Raw genomic sequence first — 27,613 nt, forward strand, 5'->3', positions numbered from 1 at the left:
GAGGGAATGTATGAGGGAGTCTGAGGGAACCGGTAGGACAGGAGAGACGCGGAGGACGACAGACTGCGGGAAACAAGTTGTGTTACTCCCTCGCTTTGCCAGAAATAGATTTGGTCAAGTTGATCAGCGGCCGGAAAGTTCCGAGCGCCTTTTTGTTTGGTTGTTGTGCGCCTTTTCTTCTTGGGGCAAAGTTTATCAGACAGTGTCGGGATCAACCGAAAGCAGCAGCAGGAAGGAGAAAAGCGACAACACTTTGGAGCAGTTTTTAGATTCTGTTTTCCGAAAAGAAAAGGGGAACCGAAAACGACCGGATCCGGTTGACTCTTTGTGGATAATAGACCGGAGTCACAGACAAACTTTTTTCTTCTTCTTCGTCTTCTCCACACCGCACAACTTTGGGGTTCTTGGAGCTGCAGAGATGCGGTGATGGAGTCCGGGGACGTTTCCAAGATGACTGCTCTTCTAGGAGGGGACACCATGAGCGCGTTCAAGTGGTCCTTCGTGATACTCGCCGTCTTCTTCTCTGCCTTCAGGCCAGTAAGCGGCGGCACGCTGACAGGTAAAAGGTTTTCATGTGGCCATTTTCTCACTAACGAGCTGTGCGTGATGTGTCAGCTACAGAGGGAAACAACACAACAACGAGCAATTAGCGCAGTCAGCGTTCTGCTCCAAACTCATTAAACGCGTTGGCTTTCGGGGAGGCGAGCGCACGCACAGCTGCGCGTGAGTTCAACATCTGGCCAACATGAAGGAATTCAAATTCATTGCACTCATAAAGCCCTCAGAGACGAGTAGGCCTACAAGATTAGTTGCATTGGTTCGATGGGGGCTCGAGCTCCACTGGATGCTTCAGTGACAGCGCGTAAGAGCTGATGCAGGAGAGTTTGTTTTCCTCCAGGGGTCAGGGGGGTTGATGTTTGTTTATTTTAGATCAGGTGCACACTTTAACATTTTTATCATTATTTACTATTGCTGGGAACAAACCAGTATCCGTTGTTTTTTTCTTTTCCAGAATACTGTGGAATTTCGAGAGATTCATTCCAGGCAGAGAAAGGGCTTAAAATAAATCCTGCTGGGAAGTGAGAGAATAACAACCCTGGAAACTCAGTTCACTGGCATGTAGCCGAGCAACACAGAGGGATGTTTAGCTCCTCAACCAGACTGCTTGTCTACATGCCCACAACAATTGGTCGACTATAACTTAGTCAATAGTGTGTATATATAATATTTAAAATAATTTAAAATGCAGACATCTCAGACAATGCTGATTTCAGTGTGTAAAACATGGATATATCTTGCTTTTCTCTCTTTTACATCATGTTAAACAGAATATATGTGTGGTTTGGAATGACTAAACAAGACTTTTAAAGACGTCACTTTGGACTTTGAGAAACTTGGATAGAGATGTTTCCCTGTTGTCTGACATTTCATAGACCAAACTATTAATCGAGAAAATAATTGTCAGATAAATCGACAATAACCCTGTAGAGGTCTATATCCAACCATCCCTCAGAAGTCCTGATCTGTTCTAACAATAGAGTTAGGCTACAACCGCAGCCTCACTTGAAAACACGGGGTCCCCTCAGGGGCCTCCACCTGTTGGCTCATATGTTTTGACCATTACGGTCACGCTGTCTCTGCGGGCGCTTCACCTCTGCACATGTACAACCAGGAGGGACAGACATTACGAGACACCGCCGAGATTTACAGGCTCAGGCCCATGATTTTTCTTTGTGTTACTATTCAGATGCAGGGCTGGCTGTGGCCCAGGAGAGAGAGGGGACGAGGAGGGTGTGTGTGTGTGGGGGGGGGGGGGGGGGGTTAATGCTTTGGTGTGTGAGTCAGACCCGATCTGACTCAGAATCAAGTATCGGAATGATGGATGGGGTAAAAGGGGGCAAGAGGGGAGTGTGGGGGAGTTGGGAGGTGGCAGAAATGTGCAGCGATGAATCCGAAGAATGGGAAAAGGCCAAAGGCCCGGCAGTGAATGGAGTTACGTATAGCGTTAAAAAGCCGGAAAGATAAAAGGATGGTGTGAGGGAAATATAAATGCTCGGACTGTGTCGAGTATTTTTTGGTATGTGCATGTCCTCTGACATTTACTATTTTCTGAGAGAGAGGGAGAGAGAGAGAGAGAGAGAGAGAGAGAGAGAGAGAGAGAGAGAGAGAGAGAGAGAGAGAGAGAGAGAGAGAGAGAGAGAGAGAGAGACGGGGTGGAAGGCGGAAGATCATGAAAAAAACAGTGTGGGACCTCAAAGGAGTTTGTGGGACAAAAGGGAGGAGATGGAGTCGTGAAGCACAAATTAATCACTGGAGACGGGCCACAAACACACACACAAACACTCACACACACACACACACACACACACAAATACACGCAGAGTTGAACCAGGGCCTGCTCTCTCGACCGTCTACCTCTGCGTCCTCATAAAAAGGTTTTACAGGTTTAATATGATATGAATGGCGCTTTCAGAGACAGAATAAAGGAAGTAGGGCTGTCTTTGTTCAACATGGCACTGAGACAAAAGAAGAAAAGAAAAAGAAAAAAAGTCAGGGCACTGCCGATTCATGAAAGGGCTCGGCCAAGCTTAGAAATAAAGGGAGGAATGACTTTTAACTCCAAAAAAGCACACAGGGGCGGAGAGGCCGTGAGGCTGGTACTCGGCAGGGCCTCGACAGGGCCCCTTCGTCTCTCGCCCAGAAGGAGCTTCTTTTAACTGTGTGTGTGTATGTGTGTGAGTTACACGCACATTTACAGAACCGAGGGCGGGTTCTGCTCACGGGTAAAACGAGTGCTGCCAAAGTGTGCTTGTTTACGCTACATGTCTGACTTTAGCCAGCGGGCTGAATTATGTGTGTGTTTGGGTGAGATGGGCTCTGGGGGGGGTCAGAGGCCGAAGGTCGGGCCATGAAACAGACTAGGAGGGCGGGCTGACAAGCTTGAGAAAAATCGTCACGCTCTGTGAAACAAGGGGCGATTTATTCTCGTCCTGAAAATCAAGATGCAGAGGCCAAGTTTGCACATTCTCCTATTAGTTCATCAGAGTTGAGGAGAGCCTTGGCGTGCTCTGTGGACGCTCAGCACTTGTATTTGATGCCGTAGAGGAAAGATTCCTGCAGGAGATTGCTTGCCAGATTTGTGTTTTAGATGGCGGCCGTGACGGTCCTAGTGTGCATTCTGTCCCCCCTCAGCATCACCGTGAATGCCTCGTTTCTGTTGAGTGCCTTAAAGTTGAGAAAAGGCATCACCTTTTTAAAGGATGTCATGGCGGACAACCTGCAGGGGGGCCCATCTTTGCGGTTGGAGAGATGCACTGAATACGTTCAGTGTTTGTGTTGAGCCCTCTGTGCTGCGACACTGAGCGGCCTCCAACAAGGAGCCTTTGTCCCAGTATCAGCTCTGTCCTCCTCAGGTCAGCCCTTCTGCTGGAGAGGAGGGGACTGAGTGCAGTGTGTGTGTGGGGGGGGACACACACACCTGTTAACGCGTTTTATCAAGTCAAACCTGTCCACCGTAAATCAACGTTGAGGTGTTTCGTGGTTCATGTGATAAGTCAACAACAACTTTGGTAATGGATAAGCCTCGAAGCCGTTCATTAAGCCAATGATGGTTACAGCTTCTCAGAGAGTCACGAGATGCGCTGCTTGTCTGTGTTTTTTGGGTCACTAGAAATAGTTTTTTCCCAAAAGATTTCTGAAACTATTTGATTTTCATGTGTTCACAAGAGTCTGTGTGAATAACCCAATGTTTAAAAAAATACATATAGTATCTTTTCTTAATGAAGAAGAAAACAAACATTCAACATTTTAGAGCCACTGAAATGCAAAAGATATTCAGTACTTGCTTTCCAATGTCAAATTCCAATGTCATTTTTACTTCAGATCTAACAGCAAAGCACGGTTTGTCTTCTGTGATGTATACTTATTTGCATTCATTTTCCCACCACTCCCAGTCTTCCTCTCCCTCTGTCAATAATCCTCACTTACAAATACATACAAATAAAATAGGGAATAACAGCAATAATAACATTTACTTTGATATGATCTAGAAAAACAAGGAGATACATATCTTTAAGAAAAAAATATACATATAAATCAAAATAAGTGGATATAAGAGGCATATTACACGTAAAGTGGTGAGTTAAAAAGTTTGAGGTTGGTATTTTACTATATAAAGCGCTATATAAAATAAATGATTATTATTATTATTATTTACAGTCGGACAACAGGAGGAAAGCTGGCTGTGGTTTCAAAGTGAGGACTTTTTTCTTTTAGGCAGTGAAAAATGACACCGTGTTTTAATTGTCTACTCTGTATGCAAACAAGTGTTTATTTGCCCTTTAGATTAACCTCTAATCCCGATTCCCCTCTCTCTCTCTCTCTCAATCAAAGATCTGGAGTTCAAGCGGAGCCCCAAAACCATCATCTCCTCGCTAGGCAAACCTGTCACAATGCACTGCACCCTGAAGGGCAAGGGGAACGAGGAGGAGGACCCCCCCGATGTGCTCTGGCTGAGGGACGCTGTGCCGCTCCTGTACGCCGACACCAACCAGTTCCAAGTCCACACCGGCGACAACAGCTGGACGATCATGAGCACGCTCAGGTAGGCGGCAGGTTTGTTCTCTGCTGTGCACAGGCGAGTCGCTTTAGTCATGAGATTCAAAAGATGAGGGTTCATTTGTCTGTGAAGGAAGCCACACCTGGCCTAAAAATGCCACATTTATTTCCTGTTCCCCCACTCTATCCTTTCACCGTACTGTTGCTGGATTGCATCACCACGTTGACTTCCAGCTGGTGTGGAGCAGGTTGAGATGAACGCTGACATCAACGGCATGACCCGAGCCAAATCCTATATTTAATCCTGGAATGATTGTACTGTAGAAAGTAATCAGGCTCTGACCGTGCTTCTGTCTCACTCATCCAGTTTCTATCAGTTTGGTTCGTCATTGCTCGTTTCTTTATTTAATCCATTACATCATACATTTTTATGCACATAACAGTATTGAGAAGGTCCAGCTCCCCGACATGGGCTCCTATCGATGTGCTGTTCTATCCGAAAGCCACCAGACCATGTCTGAGGAGGGGAGCCTTCAGCTGGAGGGTGAGTTCATCTGCAGCTCTCCGGTCTACACAGAGACAGCTCCAAAAATAAGCACCACGGTAGTATTTTGGAAGTTGAGTTGAAACCCTGATTCAGCGAATTCATTCCCTATCAGGCCTTCCTCATTTCTCTGTGGAGCCCCAGCACATGTCTATAGTGGCCAACGTCTCCCTGAACCTGAGCTGCGTGGCCCACGGACCTCCAGAGCCGGTCAGAGTCATCTGGCTGCAGGACGGCGCTCCTCTCAACTCCCTGAAGGACGCGATGGCTCTGTCGCCCTCCACGCTCAACCTCACAGGTATCGTCTGCCGCCCTCTGTTAACTGAGCAGTCGAGGCCACAAAGCGCCCAGTTTAATGTCACATATGTTAAAACACGCAGCCTCAATCAAGTCCTCATGGGTCACCTTTCCGTTGGCCGCGGCGGCGTTATCAGCTGTAACCGAAATGAGTTTTCATTTCAGTACTACAGCATCAAGTACCATGTTGCTGTCAGCAGCTGTGGCCCCAAGTAGCAGATGTTTTTTTTAAATAACTAGAAAGAAGACCATTTCAAAATAATCGTTTTTGTCGATGTAGTTGGACTGATTATAATGTACTGCCTCAAAAAGCGACACAGAAACTATCATCTCTATGTTCAAAGGCTTTCAAATCCCCCTTTGGTGGTTTAAACGAAACCTCCAAAATAACCACCGTCCCCACAGAGAGGGCTGGCTGGCACGGGGCCAACACATCCATTTGGGGGACGTGCCTTGTGGTCGCTTGGTTGTCGGGTAAAGGCAGAGCGGCGAGAGGGCCGACTGGAGGGAGATGAATAGATGGGTGGAAGAAGATAAGAGACAGAAGCTTGAATGCAAACCACAGCTGCCCGCCAGATAGCTGGCCTGTGTTAAGTCCAGTGGCAGGAAGAGCAGGCTGAGTCAGAGGGAGGCAGCAGGAGGTTGAAGGATCTGGTTTGACTCATCAGGCTGGCTGCTTAACTGAGCCCGTTTTGACAGTAACCTACACTCACATCTCTGGAATGGGCAGCTGCCCAGAGTCACCAGGGCTCCCAAAGACACAAACTAATGACTGTAAACCGTGAAGAGAGACGGCTCGACGTTTATACCGAGCATTTATAAATCCAGGGCAACACGTCATCTCACAGTCGCTACAGGTGGTCTCCATCCACATCTGATGGACAGTGGTGCAACCACAGCTCTGTGTCTACCTTGTCCTCCAGCTTTAGGACAGAAAGCATGCACGTGAAGTACAACTTAAAGTTTATAGTAGTGTTTGGTTTCAAGTCTCAGAGAAGCGCAAATCATTTGCATTTCGGTCGAGGGTAACTGACTTGGAACAGTCGGGAACGATTAGTGGTTAGAGCGGCATGTTAAGGATCACTGTATTGACCTGTAATTGGGGAACTATAAATACAAAACTCTGGTACTGTTGTACTAGTGATACATTCTTGAAATTCTCTAAAAGATTAAACCTAAAATAAGTGCTAAAATATTTATCGGCCATCAAAAATACCTAAACTTTCATTGGTTTCAGCATCTCAGATCAGAGGTTCTAAAACTTCTCTGTCTTTTAACTTTGAAATTTGAAAAATGTTGTTGATGGGTGTTTTCTACACTACTTTTAATGTTTTGTTGGAATTAAAGGTTTGTAAATTAACCAAAAGTCGGTTCGATCAAAGCTCGGATCGTCACATTGGAGCAACCACATCCATCCTAACAAAACAACAGCCCAGTGTTGCCATCTCTTTTCCAATGATTGTGGCTATCGGGGCACTCGCTCCACAAGCTGCTAAAATGTCGAAATTGTTATCCATAATATTAATGAAAACAATATCAGTTCCAGCCGTGTATCCAGTAGGCGGGAGTACATAAAGAAAACAATGATAGGCCAAGATAGGGAAGCACCAGGACGGTCCTGTTTCGCTCCCAGCTGACATGAACACCGCTGGTCAACACTGTGATGCTCGTGAGCTCATAGGTTCCTTCTGCTGACCGATTAGCTGACCATTTTCAGCTGGTCGGGGAGGATGTTGTGTTGCGGTTCATGCTGGGGAAGGAAAAGAATCAGAAGGGCGAGTGGCGCAACCTCAAGATGGCCCAATGGGCACTTCATTCTCCCACATGGCCAGCGGTCATCCCCCCCCCCCACCCCACACACACATACACAATCCTCCAGCTTCACCCAGCGAGGATCGTACCCTCTGTTCTTTTTCCGTCCGCAGCACAATGGAGGCATGGTGCCGTCAGCACAGAGCGACACACACTGCGCGGTTCTGTGCGAGTCTCATTGACAATGTCGGGGTGTTAGATAACCAGTGGTAAAAACTTGAATGTCACATGTTTCTGTGTGTTGTTGTGTTGTGGAAGGGTTCGAGTGAGTGAGCACGCTGTGAATCACTTTGTGAGACGACTCATTCACTCTTGGATGTCTGTGAGTGTGTGTGTGTGTGTGTGTGTCATAGTCATAGTGCATTTGGGCCCCTTCAGAGGAGCCTCGCAGCAGCTCAGCCTCTTTATACCTGGCCCGTTGACACGACCGGCTCTCTTTGTTCTCAGAAGCACACGGAGAGAAACGAGCCGCAGTCGTGCTTAATCAGCGTTTTTTTAGTGAAATACATTTTGACTTTTTTTTTTATTCTAAAAAGTCAAGTTCCACATTCTAAGACTGTGTGCAAAGCTGGTTTAACAAGTGATTTGAAGTATTTGGTTGAATTTTTCATAGACGTCAGATTACAAATAACAATGTAATCCGACCCAGACAGATCAGTGTTCACTGTGCATTCTTTCAGCAATTATTTTTTGTTATATTTATCTTCTACCTCAGGTTAAAAACAAAAAATCTGGATTTTTTTTTGGGAAACAATGAGAATGTGTACGGAGGACCAAGGCTTTGCATTAAAGCTAAGGGTGGGTCAAATGCTCTGACAAAAATAAAGAAAAGAAAATCCGGTATCTGTGGCTGTGACCGTGACCCACATGTTTTACAGATATCTTCCTTTTTAAATGGTCCCATTTTGACAAAATGCCTGATTGTATATGTTTATTGTGCAGGCCGTCTCTCAAACGAGCACTTTCACATCCACAAACGCACACTTGACTCCCGGAACCTGACTTTATGGAAACTATCACACTCACATTATTCTCACTCCAGTCTGAACTTTCACACCGCATCTCACGCCGACATTATGCAACTCAGCATGCTGAGCAAGGACTCTTAGTTTTGACCCCCCCCCCCACGGATGTCCCCCGATTCACCCGAGCATCTTGTCTTGTTTTTCTGCTGTCCAGGTCTGAACCGGACCAGCACCTTTTCTTGTGAGGCCCATAACCGCAAAGGAGTGGCCACCTCTGGATCCGGAACAATCACTGGTAAGTGTCACGAGCACTTCACCTTCATTCTTGCTTCAACGTTGTTGTAGTTATATCTTTATATACATTTGTCTTTCTTCAGTTCTCCCGTCCCGGCCTCAGAATCTGACAGCCGTGGAGACCACAGCGACCAGTCTCCGTTTAGCATGGCAGCCCGCTTTTGGAGGCGACTACCCGATAATCCGCTGCACTGTCCAGGTGAGATGAAAGCGAGGGGAGGAGGAGCCCCCCCACTAGCTGAGAGAACGAGTCCCTGCCCACTGTCCTGGCCTGCATGATACAAAAACACATCACTCCCCAATCTTTATTTGCAGGACTCTTCTCTACCTTTTATAAGGCCCTATTTTTAAAGAAAAGAGGAGTTTTCTTCTATTTTCTTCTCTTAACTCATCCTCCACCCCTTCCTGTTTTATTCATGTACCCGTGGATCAGGTTTCCCCTCAGAGAAAGGCCTCTTGGACTAATCTTATGTAGCACCACTCCCTCTCTCTCTCTCTCTCTCTCTCTCTCTCTCTCTCTCTGTGTCAGTGTCTCTCTGTCACTCTCCTGCTCTGCGGCCACTGCAGCTTATAGCTGGGGGGGGGGGGGGGGGGGAGGAGAAGGGAGCAGTGCAGCAGCAACACCCCTAAACGTCTGGTTCTAATAAAGCTGCCCCTCGTACCTCTCGTCTGTTCTTGCTTCCCCCCCCCCCTCCCCACCCACACTGGGGAACAAGGCGAGGGGCCGGCTTCGGCAGAAACGGGGGAACAAAATTATCTAAATTGAACTGTTCATCGTGGGGCCGAAGAGAAACGTGGAAAGAAAAAGCTACAGAGCAGAGAGATGTTCCTGTGCTGCACAAAGGAGGCACACAAAACAGAAAGAAAGACAATAGGAAGGGAAGAAAGAAGGAAAACAGGGGAAGTGCAGTGACAGCAGGTATTGTGGGTCCGAGCCATGCAAGTGGAATGCAGGCTCAAGTGTGACTCACAGCTGAGCCGCTAGATTAAACACACTGGTTTGCAGGCGGGGCGTGATTCATGGAGTCGGGAATGACTCGCTCTCTCGTGCACACGTTTCTCACAGTCCTCATTCATACAGCTTAATATTCCTCGGGACGTCACACCACCTAACTCACGCCATGAGGAGAAACTCTCCCACCCAGCTGCCTCTGAATACTCATGTTGTTTTCGATAAAGTAATTGTCAAAGCAGAGCACAGCAGCACCAGCTGCACGCACACACAGACACACACACACACACACACACAAACACACACCTAATCTGTTTGTGTGGCTATTATTTACCTGCCCCCAGCTCTTACTGTAGAGCCCACCGTGTGAAGTGCAGCCAGTCGCCTGCAGAAGACACATACATGCTCCAGACCGGCAACTCTCATGTGTTTCTTTTAAGATTTCTGCAATCAAGGAGATTTAGTTTTTTCCCCTTGCCTATGTGTTCCTCTTTAAACGTGTTTACCACAAAGAGTTTGCAGAGACAGCAGGTTTCCTCCTGAGAGTGTTAGCCGATGGGTTCTGCTTTCAGTGCACCTCACTGAGCCGTTCTCACACTCGACACAGCAACAGAGCAGCTTTACACCATTTCTGGCAATTAACACTTAGTGACCATCCCACACCACCATTCAGCACAGGGACTCTTAAATACATTATTTTTGATTACACAAACAGGGATTCAAAGTTTCTCTTTTCAATAAACCCAGAATTTCGTGGGGGATATTTTAAAGAATGATGTTTTTCCAGGTTTATCGACATACATTTGGAGTGTCATATCAACCTATAAACGATATAAATAAGACAACCCAACTGTGTTTTCTGAGCATTAAAGCGTGACAACATGTTCTAGTAAAAACCCCGAATACAAGTGTGAACCTGACAATGTGCATGATACACTTTAAAAGCTGTGACATATTATTTTTACACAAAAAGTTAATTGTGCAGACCAACTCCAATCTACACATTTAGCTAAATATTATCAAATGTTGATGTCTAACATGCGCACATCATTTGAATATTTTATTTTACGCATCAATGTTACCATTGTTTTATTGCTAATCAAGACGTACCTCATAGAGATGGTATTGGTGGTATTGATGGTATTGATGGTATTGATTAGGGCCACACTTCCCATTTTATTCCATCACAAAAATGATGTTGCTCTGACTAAAAGCCAGTTATTTGCTGTATTTGCCATTGCCTCTTGCCCAAGTACATGATATGTAGCAGCACATTTTGTATTTGGCCATCAATGTGAAAAAATAACAATGTTTAATCAATGTAACAAATAAGTACGTTTACTATTTAAATGTTCCAGGCCAAACATTCGGTGGAGTCGTCCACAGCAGGGCCAGATAAGATGATCCACAACCAGAATGTGAACATCCCACCAGCCACGCACTTCATCGGGGAGCTGGAGGCCCACAGCCTCTACGCCGTCAGGGTGGCCTGCCACAGCAGCCAGGGCCCGTCTGACTGGTCGCTCTGGGTGGAGCTACGCACCAAAGAAGGAGGTGAGGCCTCTGGCTGACTGAGGAGATGTTTGTTTTCACCCTGGAAGTGTGTGTGTGGGTCGGGTCACCGCCTCTGAAGTGAGTCCAGGTCAAGGCTGTGCTATCTGGCTACTGATTGAGTCCAAGTCTCCTCCCACTCCTGCTGTGTACTGTAAGCAGTGCAAGGAACATGCCACTCCGCAGCTAGCGGGCCCCAGTGAGCTGCTTTTAAGGGTCTGTTACATTTAGCAGACGCTTTTATCCAAAGCGACTTACAAGTGCATTCAACCAAGAGTACAAACTCAGAACAACAAGAATCTAGAAAGTAACATTTCTTCAAAAAAGTCAAACTACAAAAGTACCATAAGTAGTACCATAAGTAAGAGCCATTTAAGTGCCACTGAAGTGCTAATCTGTTTTTTAATCCAAATATAGTCGGAAGAGATGTGTTTTTAGTTTCAGGCGGAAGATGTACAGACTTTCTGCTGTCCTGATGTTATTAAGTATTAAGTATATGTTTTACCTATGCAGTCCTGTGTATCCTAAAAGAATTTAACTGTATTTCTTTCTGCTAAAAATGGCACTAGAGTGTGCTTTAGTCGTCCTTATTGTTCATACGCAAATTGAAACTAATGCAGTATTTAAACATTTCAAAGTTGTGTTACAGGTACCTTCAATGTGCAGGCTAAATTAAAGGATAACGTTTGTATTTTTCAACGTGGACTGTATTTTTCCATTTTTTGTGTGTCTTAAAGGGTACCTGTAGTGCAAAACAACAACGTGCTACATCCATTCGGCGCATCAAATAAATCATATTTACCCCGCCGCTATTGTCAACAAGTCACGCATAGCCCGAGGATTTACATTTCTTTGTCAACATTCCGAGTCCGTGAACGCTTCAGGGCGCAGCCATTTTGCTAGTTATTTACTCATGTCAAAGCTAACTATGACGTTGAGTCGTTGAAAGGAATTCAGCCAATCCGGAGCCACTTCTACACGCGTTGCTTCTTGGGATAGATCGGTAGCCTCAAGAATTACACAATCTATATCAGGGGTGCTCAATACGTCGATCGCGGCGACCTGCCAGTCGATCGCGGCGTAGTATTGGTAGATCGCATGACATTAAAAAAAATTGGCCCGCCCCCCTGTCACTTTCTCTATAGCGCCACATTACAGCAGAAGCACGTCATTTCTGTCTCTCGTGTTGCGTTAACAGTCCTCTGCCCGCCGTCTCGTGCGCGGAGCTCCGACACCGGTTTGCGCGCATCGGGACGGACGGAGCAAAAAAAAGTCACTAGCACCCCGAACATGTCGGCGAACATTGCATCAATGAAAGACATCTCCAGCGCTGGCTTATGCGCGATGTAGCTATCAAGCTCACGCTTTTGTGTGAAGCAGATGAGGTCTAATGACACTATATCATCGGACATAAGTTCGTGCTCTTTACAACAAATGCACTCTATGTCTGTTTTTTGTGGCACACATTTGCCACAACTGCACCAAACGTCCGCCGACTTGCGTGCACGGTCCGCACGGTGAAGCATCTGGACGGCGGTCCTTTGGCATCAACTTCATCAGAATCATCGCTATCATCGCTGTCACAATTCACTAAATGGGGATAGTCTGCTTTTAAAGGTTCAAACAAGTATCCAGTTGCTGAATCAGACAATCTTTCATCGTCCATATTATCAATCTCTCAGCATTTGTTTGCGAGCGCTTGACGTTGTTTATATTGGTATCTGAACACATCCGCTGTGGCTGGCTGTCGATCTCTCAACGATTTGACGTCACACCACCCGCGACATATTCAAGCTCCAGTGCAATGTCGCATGTCGGAGTTGAGGACTTTGAACAGCCTAAACTACGTATTGTTATTGAATACTGGACCGTCAGTGCATGAATAACCTTTAGAAACACATTATCTTTTGATCTGGCTACATATTCGCTTTCACTACAGGTACCCTTTAAGTGACTAAAGGTGAAGCCCATTTTTTCAATCGGTCCAGTATTGCATACGGCACTCACCGTCTATGAACGTCCACTTTTTCAAACTGGACCCTTTTTTTTTTTACTTAATTGAAGACAAGATTTTGTAATTGGTCCAGTTGGTTAGTGGCAAAAACAAGTGGATTTTAGTGCATTATATTTCAGCCCGTTTAGCAGCTGTCGACTACAGCGTCCGATACTGGACCAATTTAAACAAAGTTAAAAAGGTTGATAAATATCCTTTAGATCTCAACTCAAGTTATATTGACACTTTTGATCAGGCAGTGGTTAAGGGATCCTGGACTGTAGCTAACGTGTTGCTAAGGATTTCTAAATCAAGCCGCCATTAGCGCCAAACAGTCACGAGCTGTCCCGGTCTGGGAGTATTGGACAGCTTAGTGAAAGACAGGGTTACATTTGTAAAAGGATACTCTAAATGATCATAGACATGAAAAATACACTCTTAAAGAAGTTTTTTCCATTTCTATATATTTTTTTGCAGCTTTATTTCTGTCGACTGCTTTTCAGCTCGATTCTGCAGCATAAAAAGGAGTCAGAGAGTCAGGTTACAGTGCACTGTTACTCATTTTGTTCCTTCCTGTGCCCCTTCAACTTAAGTCTGTGTGTATGAAGAACACCAGACGCCTGTCCCTGTACCTCTACGGGCTTTCAGATATAAACGCTTGAGGTGGAGGTTTGACCTGGACCGAGTAGGCGGGGGCGGGAAGAGGGAGAGGCTGGACGTTAAAATAATCCTGAATGGCCTCAGTGAGGATGGCAACGCTTCGTCCAAACTGTAATGCAATGTGTTTGGGTTAAAACTGAGGTGGGACTTTCCATGCCAGCTCATGCCGTCTCTACCCCGGGATGAATAGGAATGGAAACGGTTAAGAGGAGAGACGTGCCACAGGAGGGATGATCGGGGCTTTCCATCGTGGAAGTCGCTCACAATACGAAAACACTTAGCACATCGCGTTTCTAATAAAGAGGAAAATGTAAAGTAGCACTTCTACTTTGAAGGAGAAGGACACAAAGTGGTTATGAGACATATACGATGGCTGCAGTCGGGGTTTCAGTTCGCTATTCAACAAAGTTTTGTTTCAGTGGAAAATAATCCTCTGTTTCGCCAAATTATGTAACATCCATTTTCGGTCATTATGTTTCATGTCCGGCAGCTTTGCACTTGTCCTTATGAGTCAGAGGATGAACATATTTTAGAAAGCAGAAGATAAGATGCAGCTGGTGGTCAAAAATGGTTCAGGAGGCGCTGGAGGTCAGAGGGGGGAGAGGTGCTTAGACTCCCATGAGGCTCTACTGTTCGACAAAGTCTTCTGTTTCCCGCGCTTCATCCGGCTCCACTTGTTTCTCATGAAGAAGTTGTGAAGATATGTGCTTCACGATCTCTTTACACGTCTCATTCTGGCACAGACGTCCCCGTTCGCTGCTCCTCCCTCCACTCCATGACAGACTCTTCTCCTGCCAGCTCTGGTTGTTCTCATACCCTTCCTCCACTTCCCTCCAGTACACTTTGCTGGTGTGCTCTCATTTGGTTGCAGTGGTCTTTTCCAACCACAAATCCTCTCTGTGGAATTTATTTTCCTCCATCAAAATACCAAACAAGTATATAGTTTTTTTAAACCAATCTTTCATCTTCAAACAAGCAGTTTAATCTTCACGCCCCCCCCCCCCCCACCCTCCTTCTTTTTAACCTCAGTTGACCTCTGATTTCCCTTTTCAGAGCACACAGCTATAGGCACTGTGGGAAAAACAATAAGGGGGGGGGGGGGGGGGGGGCAAGACATGGATAGACGAGCAAGGAAACGAGGAAAGGGGGCGCTTTGAGAAAACACTCTTTTAGCTTTTTTCCCAAAGCTCACTATTTCCCCCGGAGGATGAGAGAACATAGGAGGGAGGGAGGGAGGGGGGGGGGGGGGGTCTGGTCAGTGGGAGAGGAAGTGAGAGGGCATTATGTTTGAAATATTTGTTCTCTCCAGAAATGCACCAAAAGTAAAATACGTGACAATACTTTTTACATACTTTGTCAAGACAATGAGGGACTCCTGATTCCCTCGACACATCTGGCTGTACCCTTAAAGTGACGCCAAAATGAATACAGTTACGGGACACCCAAACTCACCGCCCTGATGGAAGTGATCTTGTTTAATACTAATGCCAGCACACACAAAAAATACAAAGGGCTCCGTTGGCCAAAGAAAGTTATGTTCTGCCATGAAAGTTGAAAAGCTAAATTTCTTTTCCCACTGAACTTGTTTTCCTGAGTAGCGCTGAGTTTGTTTTCATTTATGGAGAACAGACTCCAGATCCCAGTGTTATGAGTCAGTGCTTTTGGCTGAGGGTTGACCCTTTTCCATCCACGGGTTGACCCAAGCGCAGGACGCAGAAAGAGAAGCGGTGAGGTAGTTATGCGGCATCTCTCTCCTAGCTCTGTGACAAAAAAACAGAGAAGCAATAGAGCAGCGAAGGAGAAGAAAGGACTTGGAAAGGAGGAGATGGAATCACATTGGATGGGAGACAGAGAGGGAGGGAGGGAGAGAGGGAGACGATTAGAGAAGGAAAAAAGGGGGAACAAGAACAAATGGGTGGAGAAGGAGGCAGAGAGAAGGAGATGACGGATCATAGGTGGAGGCGATGCACTTGGAGGTTGTTTTTGTTCCCGCTGGCAGGCTGAGCAGGAGCTGCATGTGGAAACAATCATCCACCAAAAGCTTCCTGATAACATCATCGTATAGGCTGGGCCATGTTTCCCAAACTCACACTGATTGTGTGTGTGTGTGTGTATATGTGTGTGTATCTATGTGTGTGTCCAGCCAGTTTGTGTGACTGTGTGAGCCGGCAGAGACAAAGAGAGCCCCAACTCAAATGGCAACAAAAGAAATAAGCGCTGTCTCTTTCTTGCGAACAAGTTATTGGAATGCTGTGCCGTTGACAGCGTCAATCACACACACACACACACACACACATACATACACACACATGCATTCCTCTCGCTATTTATAGCATTTCTTCAGCTAGTTTTCCTCTCCTCTGGGTGTTTCTGCTGCCAGCAGTCTTTTTATTTTCAATCTCAGAGAGCAAGAAAAAAAAGAAGACAAAAAAATCCAGGCCAAAGAGAGTGAAGCAGAAATAGGGGTGGACAGAAGAGGGGAGCATCAAGGAGGGAGACAAGCGGGTGTGTCCACCCAGGGCCGTCCAACCACGGCTTCTGAACTCGGCTAAGCGCCTCTTAGCATGCAGCCTCTCTCATCCAAAGGAAGCTGAATTCCTCACATTCTCTGACATCTTCTGCCTCCAGCGGCTGTCGTTGTCCACACCCTGGAGGCTGCAGGCTGTCAAAACAGCACACGCCTGGCTAACCCCCAAAAAGATCCATGAAACCGGGTGAGAAGTAAAAGGCCTTCAAGACGTGTTTTTGCCGCTTTGTGTTTCAGTGCCAGAAAACTCACCGGTCAATGTGAGCGCGGTGCTGAACGGGACAGAGGTGCTGTTGACGTGGGAGGGGCCTCCGGGGAGGATGAATGGAGAGCTCCAGGGCTACCTGGTGGAGTACAGCACGCCCGCCTCACATCAGGTCAGTCTGGGACGCTCACAACTGGAACTGATGTCACTGAAGATACGAGATGTTGAGTCTGCTTCATTCAGCCATTCCTTTTGTATATACTTTAAGTCACTTTCTAAAACTTCTTAGACCGTTGCACTGTTTTGCACTGTTTGTTCTGTACTGCACTAATTGTTTTGTTTTGTTTGTTCTGTATTGTATTGTGTTGTAATGTATATTTTGTGTAAGCACAGAGACACTTTACCAAGTCAAATTCCTTGTTTGTGCAAATAAAACTGATTCTGATTCTGACCGTCTCTCGCTTTCCTTTCATTGACAGCTCACTGTGGACACCGCCCTGGACACCGAGCTGTCAATCAACCTGTCCGTCCCCTTGTCCAATGTGTCTATTCGAGTGTGTGCTTATACGGGGGCGGGGCAAGGACCCTGGAGCCCCACACAGACCCTGACTCTTATTGCACCCGGTAAGTGACACAAAGTGTCAAAATTGCCAATGAGAATATATGAAAAATTCATTTTCTAAGAAGTAGTCTGACTTTAACTTTAGTATAATAATAAAATAATAAGTCATATATATTCAACCATACTGACATGGGCTGTTTGTTTTTGTTTTCTTTAACTCCCACAGAAATGGAGGAATTTAGAGGTGAGTAATGACCAGCTTTTCACATGCAAACCTTCAGCCCGCTCTGCTGTGACCTCTCAGAGTGACCTCTCAGAGTCACCCGTAACGACACGGTGACAGTGGAAGTGAGCTCATGGCGGGTTCTTGTTTCTTATTTCTCTCATTCTCTGTCACTGTGTTCCTCCGTGAGTCGGAGAGTTCCTTCCTGTGTATCTCAGGCACAAAGTGGAAGGAAGAGAAAAAAGAGAAGAGAGGATCTCAGAGAGATAGAGAGAGACGGGAAAGTGGGAGGGCAGTGTGGTGGAGGGAGGGTGTGAATGGGGAGACGCATCATAAATATTTATAACGGGCAGGAACAGTGCAGCATCTCTGTTTGCTTAGTCTAATAGAGGCAGACAGACAATTCAAACAACAAGAATGGCAGATTAAAAAAAGAGCTATGGGAAGTAGGGTTGGGTACCGAAACCCGGTTCCAATACAACCGGTATTACCCGGACCGAAACGCAACGCACATTTCGGTGCTTCTTTCCGGTGCCTGAGCCGATTAAAATTGAAAAAAACTATTGTTGTGAACTTCTCTGGTGACTCCGCCCTGTCAGCAGGTTACGATAGCCTCTCATATGTAACTCTGACAGCGGAGGCTGCGCCGTGTGTGACTCCGTGAGCCCGTGTGGAGCACACCAGCGTCAGGCTGGGCGCGACAGGGAGACCGTCACCGGTCCCCTGAACACGGGGAGACCGATTATGACGAGCAGCCTGAACTCAGATTAGTACCGTAACGTTGATTGCAAGTCTTGCATTCATAAAAGTAGCCCAAGAAATAATAAATTAGCCATTATAACCATGTTTAAGCTAGCTCGTAGCTAGCGTTAGCTCGTAGCTAGCGCTAGCTACGAGCGTGACAGTCTGCTAGCAGATGTGTTGATGTCCAGCGGTCCCGGCTGTATACCCGGTGTTACCGGGAATATAATGACGGAGGAATAAAGACCGTGGGGCATCACTTTGTTTCAGTGGAACTCTCGCTGTCAGAAGCAAAACCTTATTTGTCACGTGTCATCTTCAGTCCCTCTGATTGGTTGTTCTCTTTGCCCATCAAAACAGTGACAGGATTAACCCTATAAAGTCTGCACATGACAATACATATCACATATAATGGAGAACATATATTGTGTATGTTAACAGTCTGATATCCGTTGTTTGTCAGTGCTCCATGATAACGGCTTCTACAGGGAATATGGCCAAAGAGGTTTTGAATGTCCTCATTGTGCGTTTAAAAAAAATAAGTATCGGTTCAGGCACCGTTTAGGCACCGGTATCGTTTTAAAAGTACCGGTTTAGCACCGGTATCGGAAAAAACCCAAACGATACCCATCCCTAATGGGAAGTTAGGTGAGGGTGGAGGGGGGGATTCAGAGGACAAGTAGAAAACTGTGGGTGGAGGTTGTGTAAGAACCGCAGCGACTTGGGGGACATGGGACAGCACAGAGATACATGTTTTGAGAGTGAGGCAACATAGTTTCCTTCACAATAATGCTGCGCATGTGTGTAATAAACACGCAAACTCTTTTCTTTACAAGCCTCGCTTCCAAAAGCATGTGATAACTGGAATAAAAGAAATAGCATGAAGCATTTCAAACTGTGCAACGGGCTCTGTGGCAGCCCATGGAGCAGATCGTTTTAATCAAACACAATCCCTGCTTGTTGTCACTTTGTGGGCTCCATCATGCTCAGAGACCCACATGACTAAACCCTCATCCGTCTCCCTTCCCCCCAGGTCCGACCTCGCCCCCGGCCTTTTCCTGGCACTGGTGGTATGTGGTGATGGCCGTGGCCGGCGCCGTGTCCATAGCTGTGCTCATGGGTGTTTACGTGGCCAAGATGCGGCGCAAGGAGACGCGTTTTGGGTGCGTACATGAGCCGCTCCTCCTCGGTGGAGGGGAGGGACGCGATAGTGGTGCCAAAGCCGGAAGAATCTCCCTGACTCAACTGCTTCACTTTTGCATGCATGCTGACGCATTTTGGATGTAGTAGAAAACAGCTGTGTTTATGCAATCTGCCATGAAGAGGCCTCTCATTGTGTTCTGCCCTGATCTTCACAGGGAGGCCTTTGAGCCCATGATGGAGAGCGGAGAGCTGGTGGTCAGGTACCGCGCCCGCCGCACCTACAGCCGCAGGACCACGGAAGCGACACGTGAGTTGCCCCCTTTCATGGCCCCCTGCATGTCAGTCGGGAAGATTTGTAATCACTCCTGTTCCTCTAGCAGCGATAAACACGCCTGCCCAAACCTGCCCGTGTCCCCGGGATAGATAGCGATACACAAAAAAGGCAGCAGAACAGCACCATCTCTCCCGCTCCGGCCTCGGAGGTGACGGTTTAATGGAAGATCTCATTTGGCACGCAGTGGCAGTTCTGCTCTCCGCGTTTCGAGACGGGAATCGCGTTTCCTCGGGAGACCAAAGGCCGGAACTCAGGGTTCATTCATTCCCCACAGCTGTGAAAGCAGCCCTGGAGTGTTGGAGTCAGCTGACAACAACCCGCTTTATCTTTTTTATAATCCCAACAATTAGATGTGCCCTGTGGCTCCATTTTACTGTCTAGGCCAGGGGGCCGGGGAAGGTGAAATGAAGATAACATCGACGTGGCCCTTCCTGTGAATGAGATTTCAGATTTAAAGCAGCCTGTGACAGACAAGGTGGGACCTGACCTGCTCTGGCTGGAGGTCATGTCCCCTTGAGGGGGGGTTAAAGGTCTCGTCCAGGTGGAGCTATGACCTAGAACGCCAGCAAGCACCCCCCCCCCTTAAAGTCCTGTTGATGACAGTGAGAGATACGTACCTGTGAACACAGCGCGCGGACTAGAATTTCACACAGCTGGGTCACATTCGACTCGTCTAATCTCATATGCGAGTCTCAGCTTGCCGCACCCACAAAGAGGCCAGGGGGAGGCAAACAAAGTTATTCAGTGCGTAAAATGAGACCAGCCCAAAAAAATAAAAAAAGATGTGGAGATAATGTGGACTCAGAAAGAATGGAATGGGGGCTCGCTGTGAATAAAGGACGGAAAGATTGAAGGGATTTGGGCAGGATTTCTGCTGCTGATGTTGACCAGTGTTTCTGGGCCAATTCTCAGGACACCGTCGGAAAAAACCAGAGCCTTCGGTTCATGGCACGCAGCGGCTAATGTCTGGTTGCTCCAGTTGGAAGATGCCTGTGGACTGAGCACATGGTTGTTGGACGCAGGGCAGATTGATAGTTTAGCAGCAGCTGGACGAGCGATTTGTGGTGCATGGCGTTGCCTTGTCATACACCGGCCCAGATGTGGAAACAAAGCGGACGTCTGCTCATCAACGTAGAGCTCAATGACAGCCGGCTGGCTGATGAGAGCCGGGGATGTTTTAAGACTAGCTCAAATCCTCTGGCCGCAGCTCCCCAACCAGGCCCCCCAACCAGGCCCCCTGAGGTTCACAGGCTCACGTGTCCCAATCCTGAAACATGGTCTCAGGGGACAGTCTGCACACTGATTTTGAATTAGTCTTTATTTTTGTATAGTTTTTGACTGAAGTTCTCGTTGGTATTTTTTGTTCCAGTTGTAATTACATTTTTTGTTTTAGTTTTACTACATTTTATTTAAAAAATTGGCTTTGACTCAAATTGTAAGACTTTTAATAATATTATAACAATAATAATAATAATAATTATTATTATTATAATTATAATGTAATAATAATAATAATGGAAATGTATTTAGATTAGAGTATGTTTTTAACAAAAACTTTGTGCATTAAAATACGGAATCATCTATTACACGATAACAAAGCCAAATATTGTATGTTCTGCAAAATAAACACAAAACAAGATATAAACTTCTGAGTTTTACAAGTAGTAGGGTGGTTTTAGTTTAGTTATAGTCCTGTTTCCATTGTTATTCAAGCTGGCAGTGTTTATCAACACTTTGTTTTTGGCTTGGCGTGGTGGTTTTACAATCAGGAAGTTGTTCTCTTTTTCTGCGCTGCTCAATAAATTGCTTTGGGCCTCGCACATCATTAAAACTCCTCCATTGTTTTTCCTCTGCTCAGTGAACAGCCTGGGCATCAGTGACGAGCTGAAGCAGAAGCTCCAAGACGTGATGGTGGACAGACACAAACTAACGCTGGGAAAGACGCTGGGAGAAGGTACTGCTTTGTTCTGGTCGTTATTGCAAGGACAGACTTAGGGTTCATATACAACGTGGCATAATATATTAGGGTTGGTATGTAGTCAGGTATTATCCGCCAGAGCACTAAGGTTGTCTTTCAACTCATGTCAAGTCATTGGTGTCTCGTTGCTGCATCTTAACTGAGTGATGGTGTTCTCATCTTTCTTCAGGGGAGTTTGGCTCTGTGATGGAGGGGCTGCTGACTCAGGAGGACGCTACTCTCAAAGTTGCTGTGAAGACGATGAAGAGTAAGTAGACAGGGAAAGTAGTCAGCAATCACCACAATGAATCCCTACATCTTGGGAACACAGGCCAATTGATGGACATCCCCTCGGGTCGGAGATTAACGAGCGTTGGGGGCAAAGATTTTCAACTCGGGAAGAATATTGGCAGAAAGAAAAGTTGACCCCACAAGGACATTCATCGCAGCGGCAAAGTGAAGACAATCGCTGAGCGGGAAAAGATGATTTTTTTTTTAGGGATAGAAGATTGAACATATTTTCCGCCAGTTTCAACCAACTTAAAATCTATAGACTTAAATAAGTTTAGCAGACAAAGCACCCTGTGAAACAAAAGCCTATTTCTAACCCTTTCAACTTCTCAACCTAGCAGTGTGTGCAGCGAGTCGTATAAAAACCACATTGCCTCACCATGTATATTATCGTCTCGTCCCCAGTTGCCATCTGTACGCGCTCAGAGATGGAAGACTTTCTCCGTGAGGCCGCCTGCATGAAAGAGTTCGACCATCCCAACGTCATGAGGCTGCTCGGTGAGTCCGGATTATCTAAAAACCTGAGCAAATAAAGCCATAACTCTGTCTAACTACCCCTCACAGTAAGTGAGAACATGTTTATTTTTTGTAATTTGGGCAAAGTGGCACTTCAAAATAAAGGCTTCTTTAAATAGCAAATCCAAGGCTGAGCTGCGCTGACTGCCGTGAGCACAGGGGATGTACTGTATGTCGTCTCTGTGTCGAATACTAAGCCGCTGTGTTTTCACAGGTGTGTGTCTGCAGACCGTGGAGAGTGAAGGTTACCCCTCCCCCGTGGTCATCCTGCCCTATATGAAACACGGAGACCTGCACAGCTATCTGCTCTACTCAAGGCTGGGAGATTGTCCCGTGGTAAGTCCGATCCCACACAATAAAAGCAATGAAAGCACAGAGTCAGTGGCACACACACAACAGCTAAAGGGTTTGGGGTTGATAAGTTCACATGCATGTCAGCAAAAAAAGATTCAAAGGTCAACATAGACGTCATGTATTTATTACAGTCCCCACATGCACCTTGTTTGTTGGCAGCCTGTACTCTGTGAGATCATGAAAACACAAGATATGTGTCTGCCGTTGCTCTCCGCACTTATTAACAGATGAGATGGGATTTATAATCAAGAACTATTACACGCAGTAAGTCCCCAGAGAGCCGCAGGGTTGTGAAACACAGACCTAATCAAAACAAGAATCCCACAAAATGTTGAAACATCCATGAGTTTCTGCAATCATTTAAAAACATAGCGGTGCCGGAGCCCTTTTCTTCCCACAGGAGGAGGCTGTTAGCATCCGGAGCAGGAAGTGTTCAGTTCAGGCCCTCAAACAGTTGGATTCTGGCTCCCTCTACTGGGCTGGGAAGAAGTGTCAGCTGTGTGTGTGTGTGTGTGTGTGACCAAAACCCTGTTGTCTCTGTGCCGTCCTGCAGTACCTCCCATCTCAAATGCTGGTAAAGTTCATGACCGATATTGCCCGAGGGATGGAGTACCTCAGCAGAAAGAACTTCATCCACAGAGACCTCGCCGCTCGCAACTGCATGTAAGCACAACCCCTCCACAGTTCCACTTTCTCTATTTTCTCTCGGTTCCTGTATGTCTTGTCACTTGTTCTTTCTCTCGAAGAGCTTGAATAAAGAGAATCAAAAGTAGAGCAACACAAATAGGCTGTGATTGCTTAAAGCAACATGTTGGGAGAGAGGAAGCCCCAAAAGAAGCCACGACACTTTTGCATGTACTGTTTTATTTTCCACCACCCGCCCTGAATGCTTTATTTCCCCAACAGTACAGCGCTGTAACACTGTTTCTCTGCCTCAGGCTGAACGAGAACATGAATGTCTGTGTGGCCGACTTTGGCCTCTCCAAGAAGATCTACAACGGAGACTACTACAGGCAGGGCCGGATCTCAAAGATGCCCGTCAAATGGATCGCGATTGAAAGCTTGGCCGACCGCGTCTACACCACCAAGAGTGACGTGGTGAGTTCACCTGTGTGTGTGTGTGTGGGTGGGTGTGTGGGTGGGTGCGTGCCTGTGTGCGTGTGTGTGGTTTAGACCCAAAATCAGTTCAACATTGTGGGGACTCACCTCCCATCTTGGTACCTGTCCCCACAAGGTTAATTTATTTTCGGGATATTTGGCTTCAGTTTAGGGTTTGGATTAAGATGAAGTGACACTTATACCAACATATATCTTTTGAGGTTCAAAAAGAGCTAAAGTTCTTAAAGTGGGTTGTTTTAGTGGTGGTTAATTTCACAGCAGAACCAAGAAACCCAACCTTGATAGAAACATCTGAAGGCCCTCATCCGATTAAGAGCGAGTGTTTTAAGCATACTCAGCATTTCTGTGCATTTGTTATCTACATTCAAAACTGATATCTATTGGAATAGTTCTGTGCTGTGCAAAACCTTTAGTCATGTCCACAGGGGAGTCTAGTACAAAGCAGATGTTGGGTGACTGTTGCTTTAGGACTCCCGTAATGTTAAAGGGATGAGTGAGGCACGAAGCTGTTATAGTAAAGTTTAGCCTCCAGGAAATCAATGCAAAGTTATAAAAAACAATATAATTTGAGTAATTGTTACTCCAAGTGTGTGGCAAGATGTGTAAAAGCTGAAGGTAGTTCAGACTTTATTGAACCCCTCTCCCTCCCTTCTCTCTCAGTGGTCGTTTGGAGTCACCATGTGGGAGATCGCCACGCGGGGACAGACTCCGTACCCCGGCGTGGAAAACAGTGAGATATATGATTACTTGAGACAAGGAAACCGTCTCAAACAGCCTCCGGACTGTCTGGACAACATGTGAGTGTCGGCTCCTTCACTCTCACATTCCTTACACAACGAACTCTTATAGCTGGCAGCTGATTGTGAAGTAATCTCCTCGATTAGATATTCCTTTTTTAAGCCTTCAAGTCTGGAGGCAATAAACATATCCAAAGTTTATCTTCTGTTCTAGGAGCTCGGATGATGACTTGTTTTCCTAGACTCTTGGATAAACACTTCAACTTATACCAACCCATTTTGTACCAACATTAGAAAAGCTTGCACCATTCCTCAATATAAGCTTATGGCTGTTTTTTATTGAGTTTTTTTAAAATTACTTGTTAAACAGCACTTTGAAAAGCAGCTTTTTGCTTTATTTTTACAAGTTCTTTGGTTTCTTAAAGATGTCCTAGGAATATTCCGGAGAAAAGGAATATATCATGTGTCAATTATAGGGACAATTCAGATAATTTCAGATAAAGAGAGCTGAGTAGAAAAGATGGAAGAGATAGCATTGGTATTGGAGGAATCCAAGTATAACAATAACAATACATCTTAATAAAAGAAAAATTCATTTATATAATAATATATTACCGGGAAGTTTGTGAAAAGAAAAACAAATGATTGATAATAATCTGTGCCGTCTTGTCCAAACAAATGACAAACATAATATGTGATAGTTTCATTCTCGGAAAAAGTTTTGCAACGATTGGACCCACTCAAAGTGTTAATGGTTTTCACATGTTTTAAGTATCTCTTCACATTCCCTCATCCTCTCCAGCTACGCCCTGATGTTCTCCTGCTGGCTGCTGAGCCCCAAGGACCGCCTCTCATTCGAGCGCATGCGCTGCGAGCTGGAAAAGGCCCTCGGGGATCTGCCGGACACTCAGGACCCCGACGAGATCCTGTACGTCAACATGGACAAGTCATCCATGGAGCTCGGGGCCGTCGGCGGCCGCGACCTCATCGGCGGCCCTTCCCCTATCTGCCTGAAGGGCCTGGACTCCATAACCACCGTGGAGGTCCACCACCCCAACCGCTACGTCCTCTGTCCGCAGCACGAGACCAACCGAGCCCTCTCGGACTCCCTGGAGAGCCTGGACATGCCGGTGTCGTCCTCCACAGCCACGCTGCCTCTACAGCCATCCTGCCGCTCCACTCCCAACCTCACGCCAGCTCCCACCCCGACTGTGGAGCTGCTGGAGGACAGAGACGCATCCAGGAAAGTCCCCTGGCAGTGATGGCTCCACCCTTTAAAAACATGACTCGCCAAAGCGTGCTTTAACCCCAGTCCAAGAACGGAGACCCAGCCTCTTGCTCCTGACTGTAAGAAACCCCAATGTGCCCCGACGTACAGATATTTGCACAAATGCACACACGGCCGAAGGCATTCCAAGGAAGTGAAAGATCGGAGTTATTTCCTCTCTCTCTTCTGAAATTAGCACATTTTCTAAGTGGGTGTAAAAGTAAGTCACAGTGGGTGATCGGGTTTAGAGCACACATTGTAGCCCACGAACACTGCAGCACAATCAGAGAAACGCATTCCCAGTCGCGATAGCAATACACGAGCCGATCCGCGCAGCTGCCTGTAAGACAGCAGGCCGACCTCCTCCGTGTGACGAAGCCACAACACGTCCCTGTGAAAGCAGCTCACACACTGAACGCTCAGCCACACACACTCAGAGGCCTGGACGCTAATGCCAAGGCCGAGGGGAGTTCCTCTGAACCCTCCCCCGTCTGTGCAAAGCAACAACATGACTGGAGGACTAGCGGGAAATATGCAGAAGGAAGAAGTTTCACTCATGTGATGAAAACGACTCTTACGTTGTTGTTGTTGTTGTTGTTTTTACAGTTTATAAAGGACAGTAAGACGAGTTTAACGACAGAAATCCCTCAACTGACGTGTTTCCCAATAGCAGCAATAGATTATGAATGACTTTTTTTTTTTTTTAAGAAGTAATGATAAAATAATTAAAAGAAACCAACATTTACTGGTCAAACAAACAGGGACAGAGGTCCTTGTTGAGGTACTGGTCCAACAAAGCGGTTCTGGTGGAGGTACTGGTCAAACAAAGAGGTACTGGTGGAGGTACTGGTCAAACAAAGAGGGTACGAACAATCAGAGGCAGGTGGATGAACTGATGGACGATAGACATGACGGAGGAACCCCAGTGAAATGGCAGGATAAGCTCCACCCCTTTTGCTTTTGGCTCAAGCACAGTGTTACTACACATTTTGTAATTTTTTTTTAATGCTGATTCGTTTGTATTTCTACAACTTTGCACTAATGTTTTTTATATATCTTTGTATGTTTGTTTGTAATTTGTATATCTTTAATGCTTTTTTTCTTCTCTCCTTCATTTGATGTTCTAAGTACTTTGTGTTCGTTCGACCGGCGGACGCCTCTCATGAAATCAGTTCACACGGAACGCCCACTTGCATTTATTCAGAGAATTAAACGTCCAGTTCTCCGCAATGAACTTCGCCGCCTGACGTTGTCCTGCCACTCTCTCTTATTCTGGGCGGTTTGTCTTTCTCCACGTTTACCCCTGTACATAGACGTCTGTCACCAGCAGAGAGGAGGAGGAGGAGGAGACAGAATACATCTGCTTTGAGGTTCACTAGCTGCAACTTTGCATCATGCATGCACTTATTTTAAATATAGAGATATCTCTCTATATAGAGATAGATATCTCTATATAGAGAGATATATACATATATCTATATGTATATACATCTTTGCTTTTGTTTATTATTTTGTCAGGAATGGAATATGTTCCAACACACAATTTTGGGAGATATTTTTTTTCCGGATGAGGTCGCTGTGTTTCTCAGATGTCAAAAGGTCCTTAGCTCGTGGCTTATATATATATATATATATATTTTTTTCAGTATACAGTGATATTTTTGCAATACTGAAATTGCTTGTTCAGATTACATTTCTTACATATGGAACTGTATAATCAGCGAGTGGTCCGATGGTGTCGCTGCACACATGTTTCACCTCTGACTGCAGACCATGTCATGTGTCGCACCAAATATCCTCAGTTCTTTGGACACAAAGAAAAAATAATCCTTCACAGCAACTCTGTTTTCAGTGCCTTTCAGAGAGCCAGTATTTGTCATGCGTATTCTCCCGGCGTGTTGAGCTGGGAGAATATAACTATAACTGCCTTTATACAGTCGCTGATTTGTAAACTGAAGTTTTATACAGTACCCACAGTATTTTGTATAAGAAATAAAGGTATTCATCGTGAA

General features: G+C 46.0%; 1 protein-coding gene across 1 annotated transcript; it reads left to right on the forward strand.

Annotated features, from left to right (window-relative positions):
• Positions 1–27,613, forward strand: LOC130210551 (tyrosine-protein kinase receptor UFO). Its single transcript, XM_056440970.1, has 20 exons — positions 1–559; positions 4,393–4,603; positions 5,001–5,101; positions 5,217–5,399; positions 8,390–8,470; positions 8,553–8,668; positions 10,780–10,975; positions 16,390–16,529; positions 16,837–16,981; positions 17,146–17,163; positions 18,917–19,046; positions 19,242–19,333; positions 21,219–21,314; positions 21,508–21,585; positions 22,014–22,106; positions 22,339–22,460; positions 23,032–23,141; positions 23,417–23,576; positions 24,258–24,394; positions 25,137–27,613. The coding sequence occupies exons 1-20, from the start codon at positions 427–429 to the stop codon at positions 25,594–25,596; spliced, it is 2,802 nt and encodes a 933-aa protein (XP_056296945.1). The 5' UTR covers positions 1–426; the 3' UTR covers positions 25,597–27,613.

This window comes from Pseudoliparis swirei, chromosome 20, assembly GCF_029220125.1.
Source record: "Pseudoliparis swirei isolate HS2019 ecotype Mariana Trench chromosome 20, NWPU_hadal_v1, whole genome shotgun sequence".
In the NCBI taxonomy this organism is placed as follows: Eukaryota; Metazoa; Chordata; class Actinopteri; order Perciformes; family Liparidae; genus Pseudoliparis; species Pseudoliparis swirei.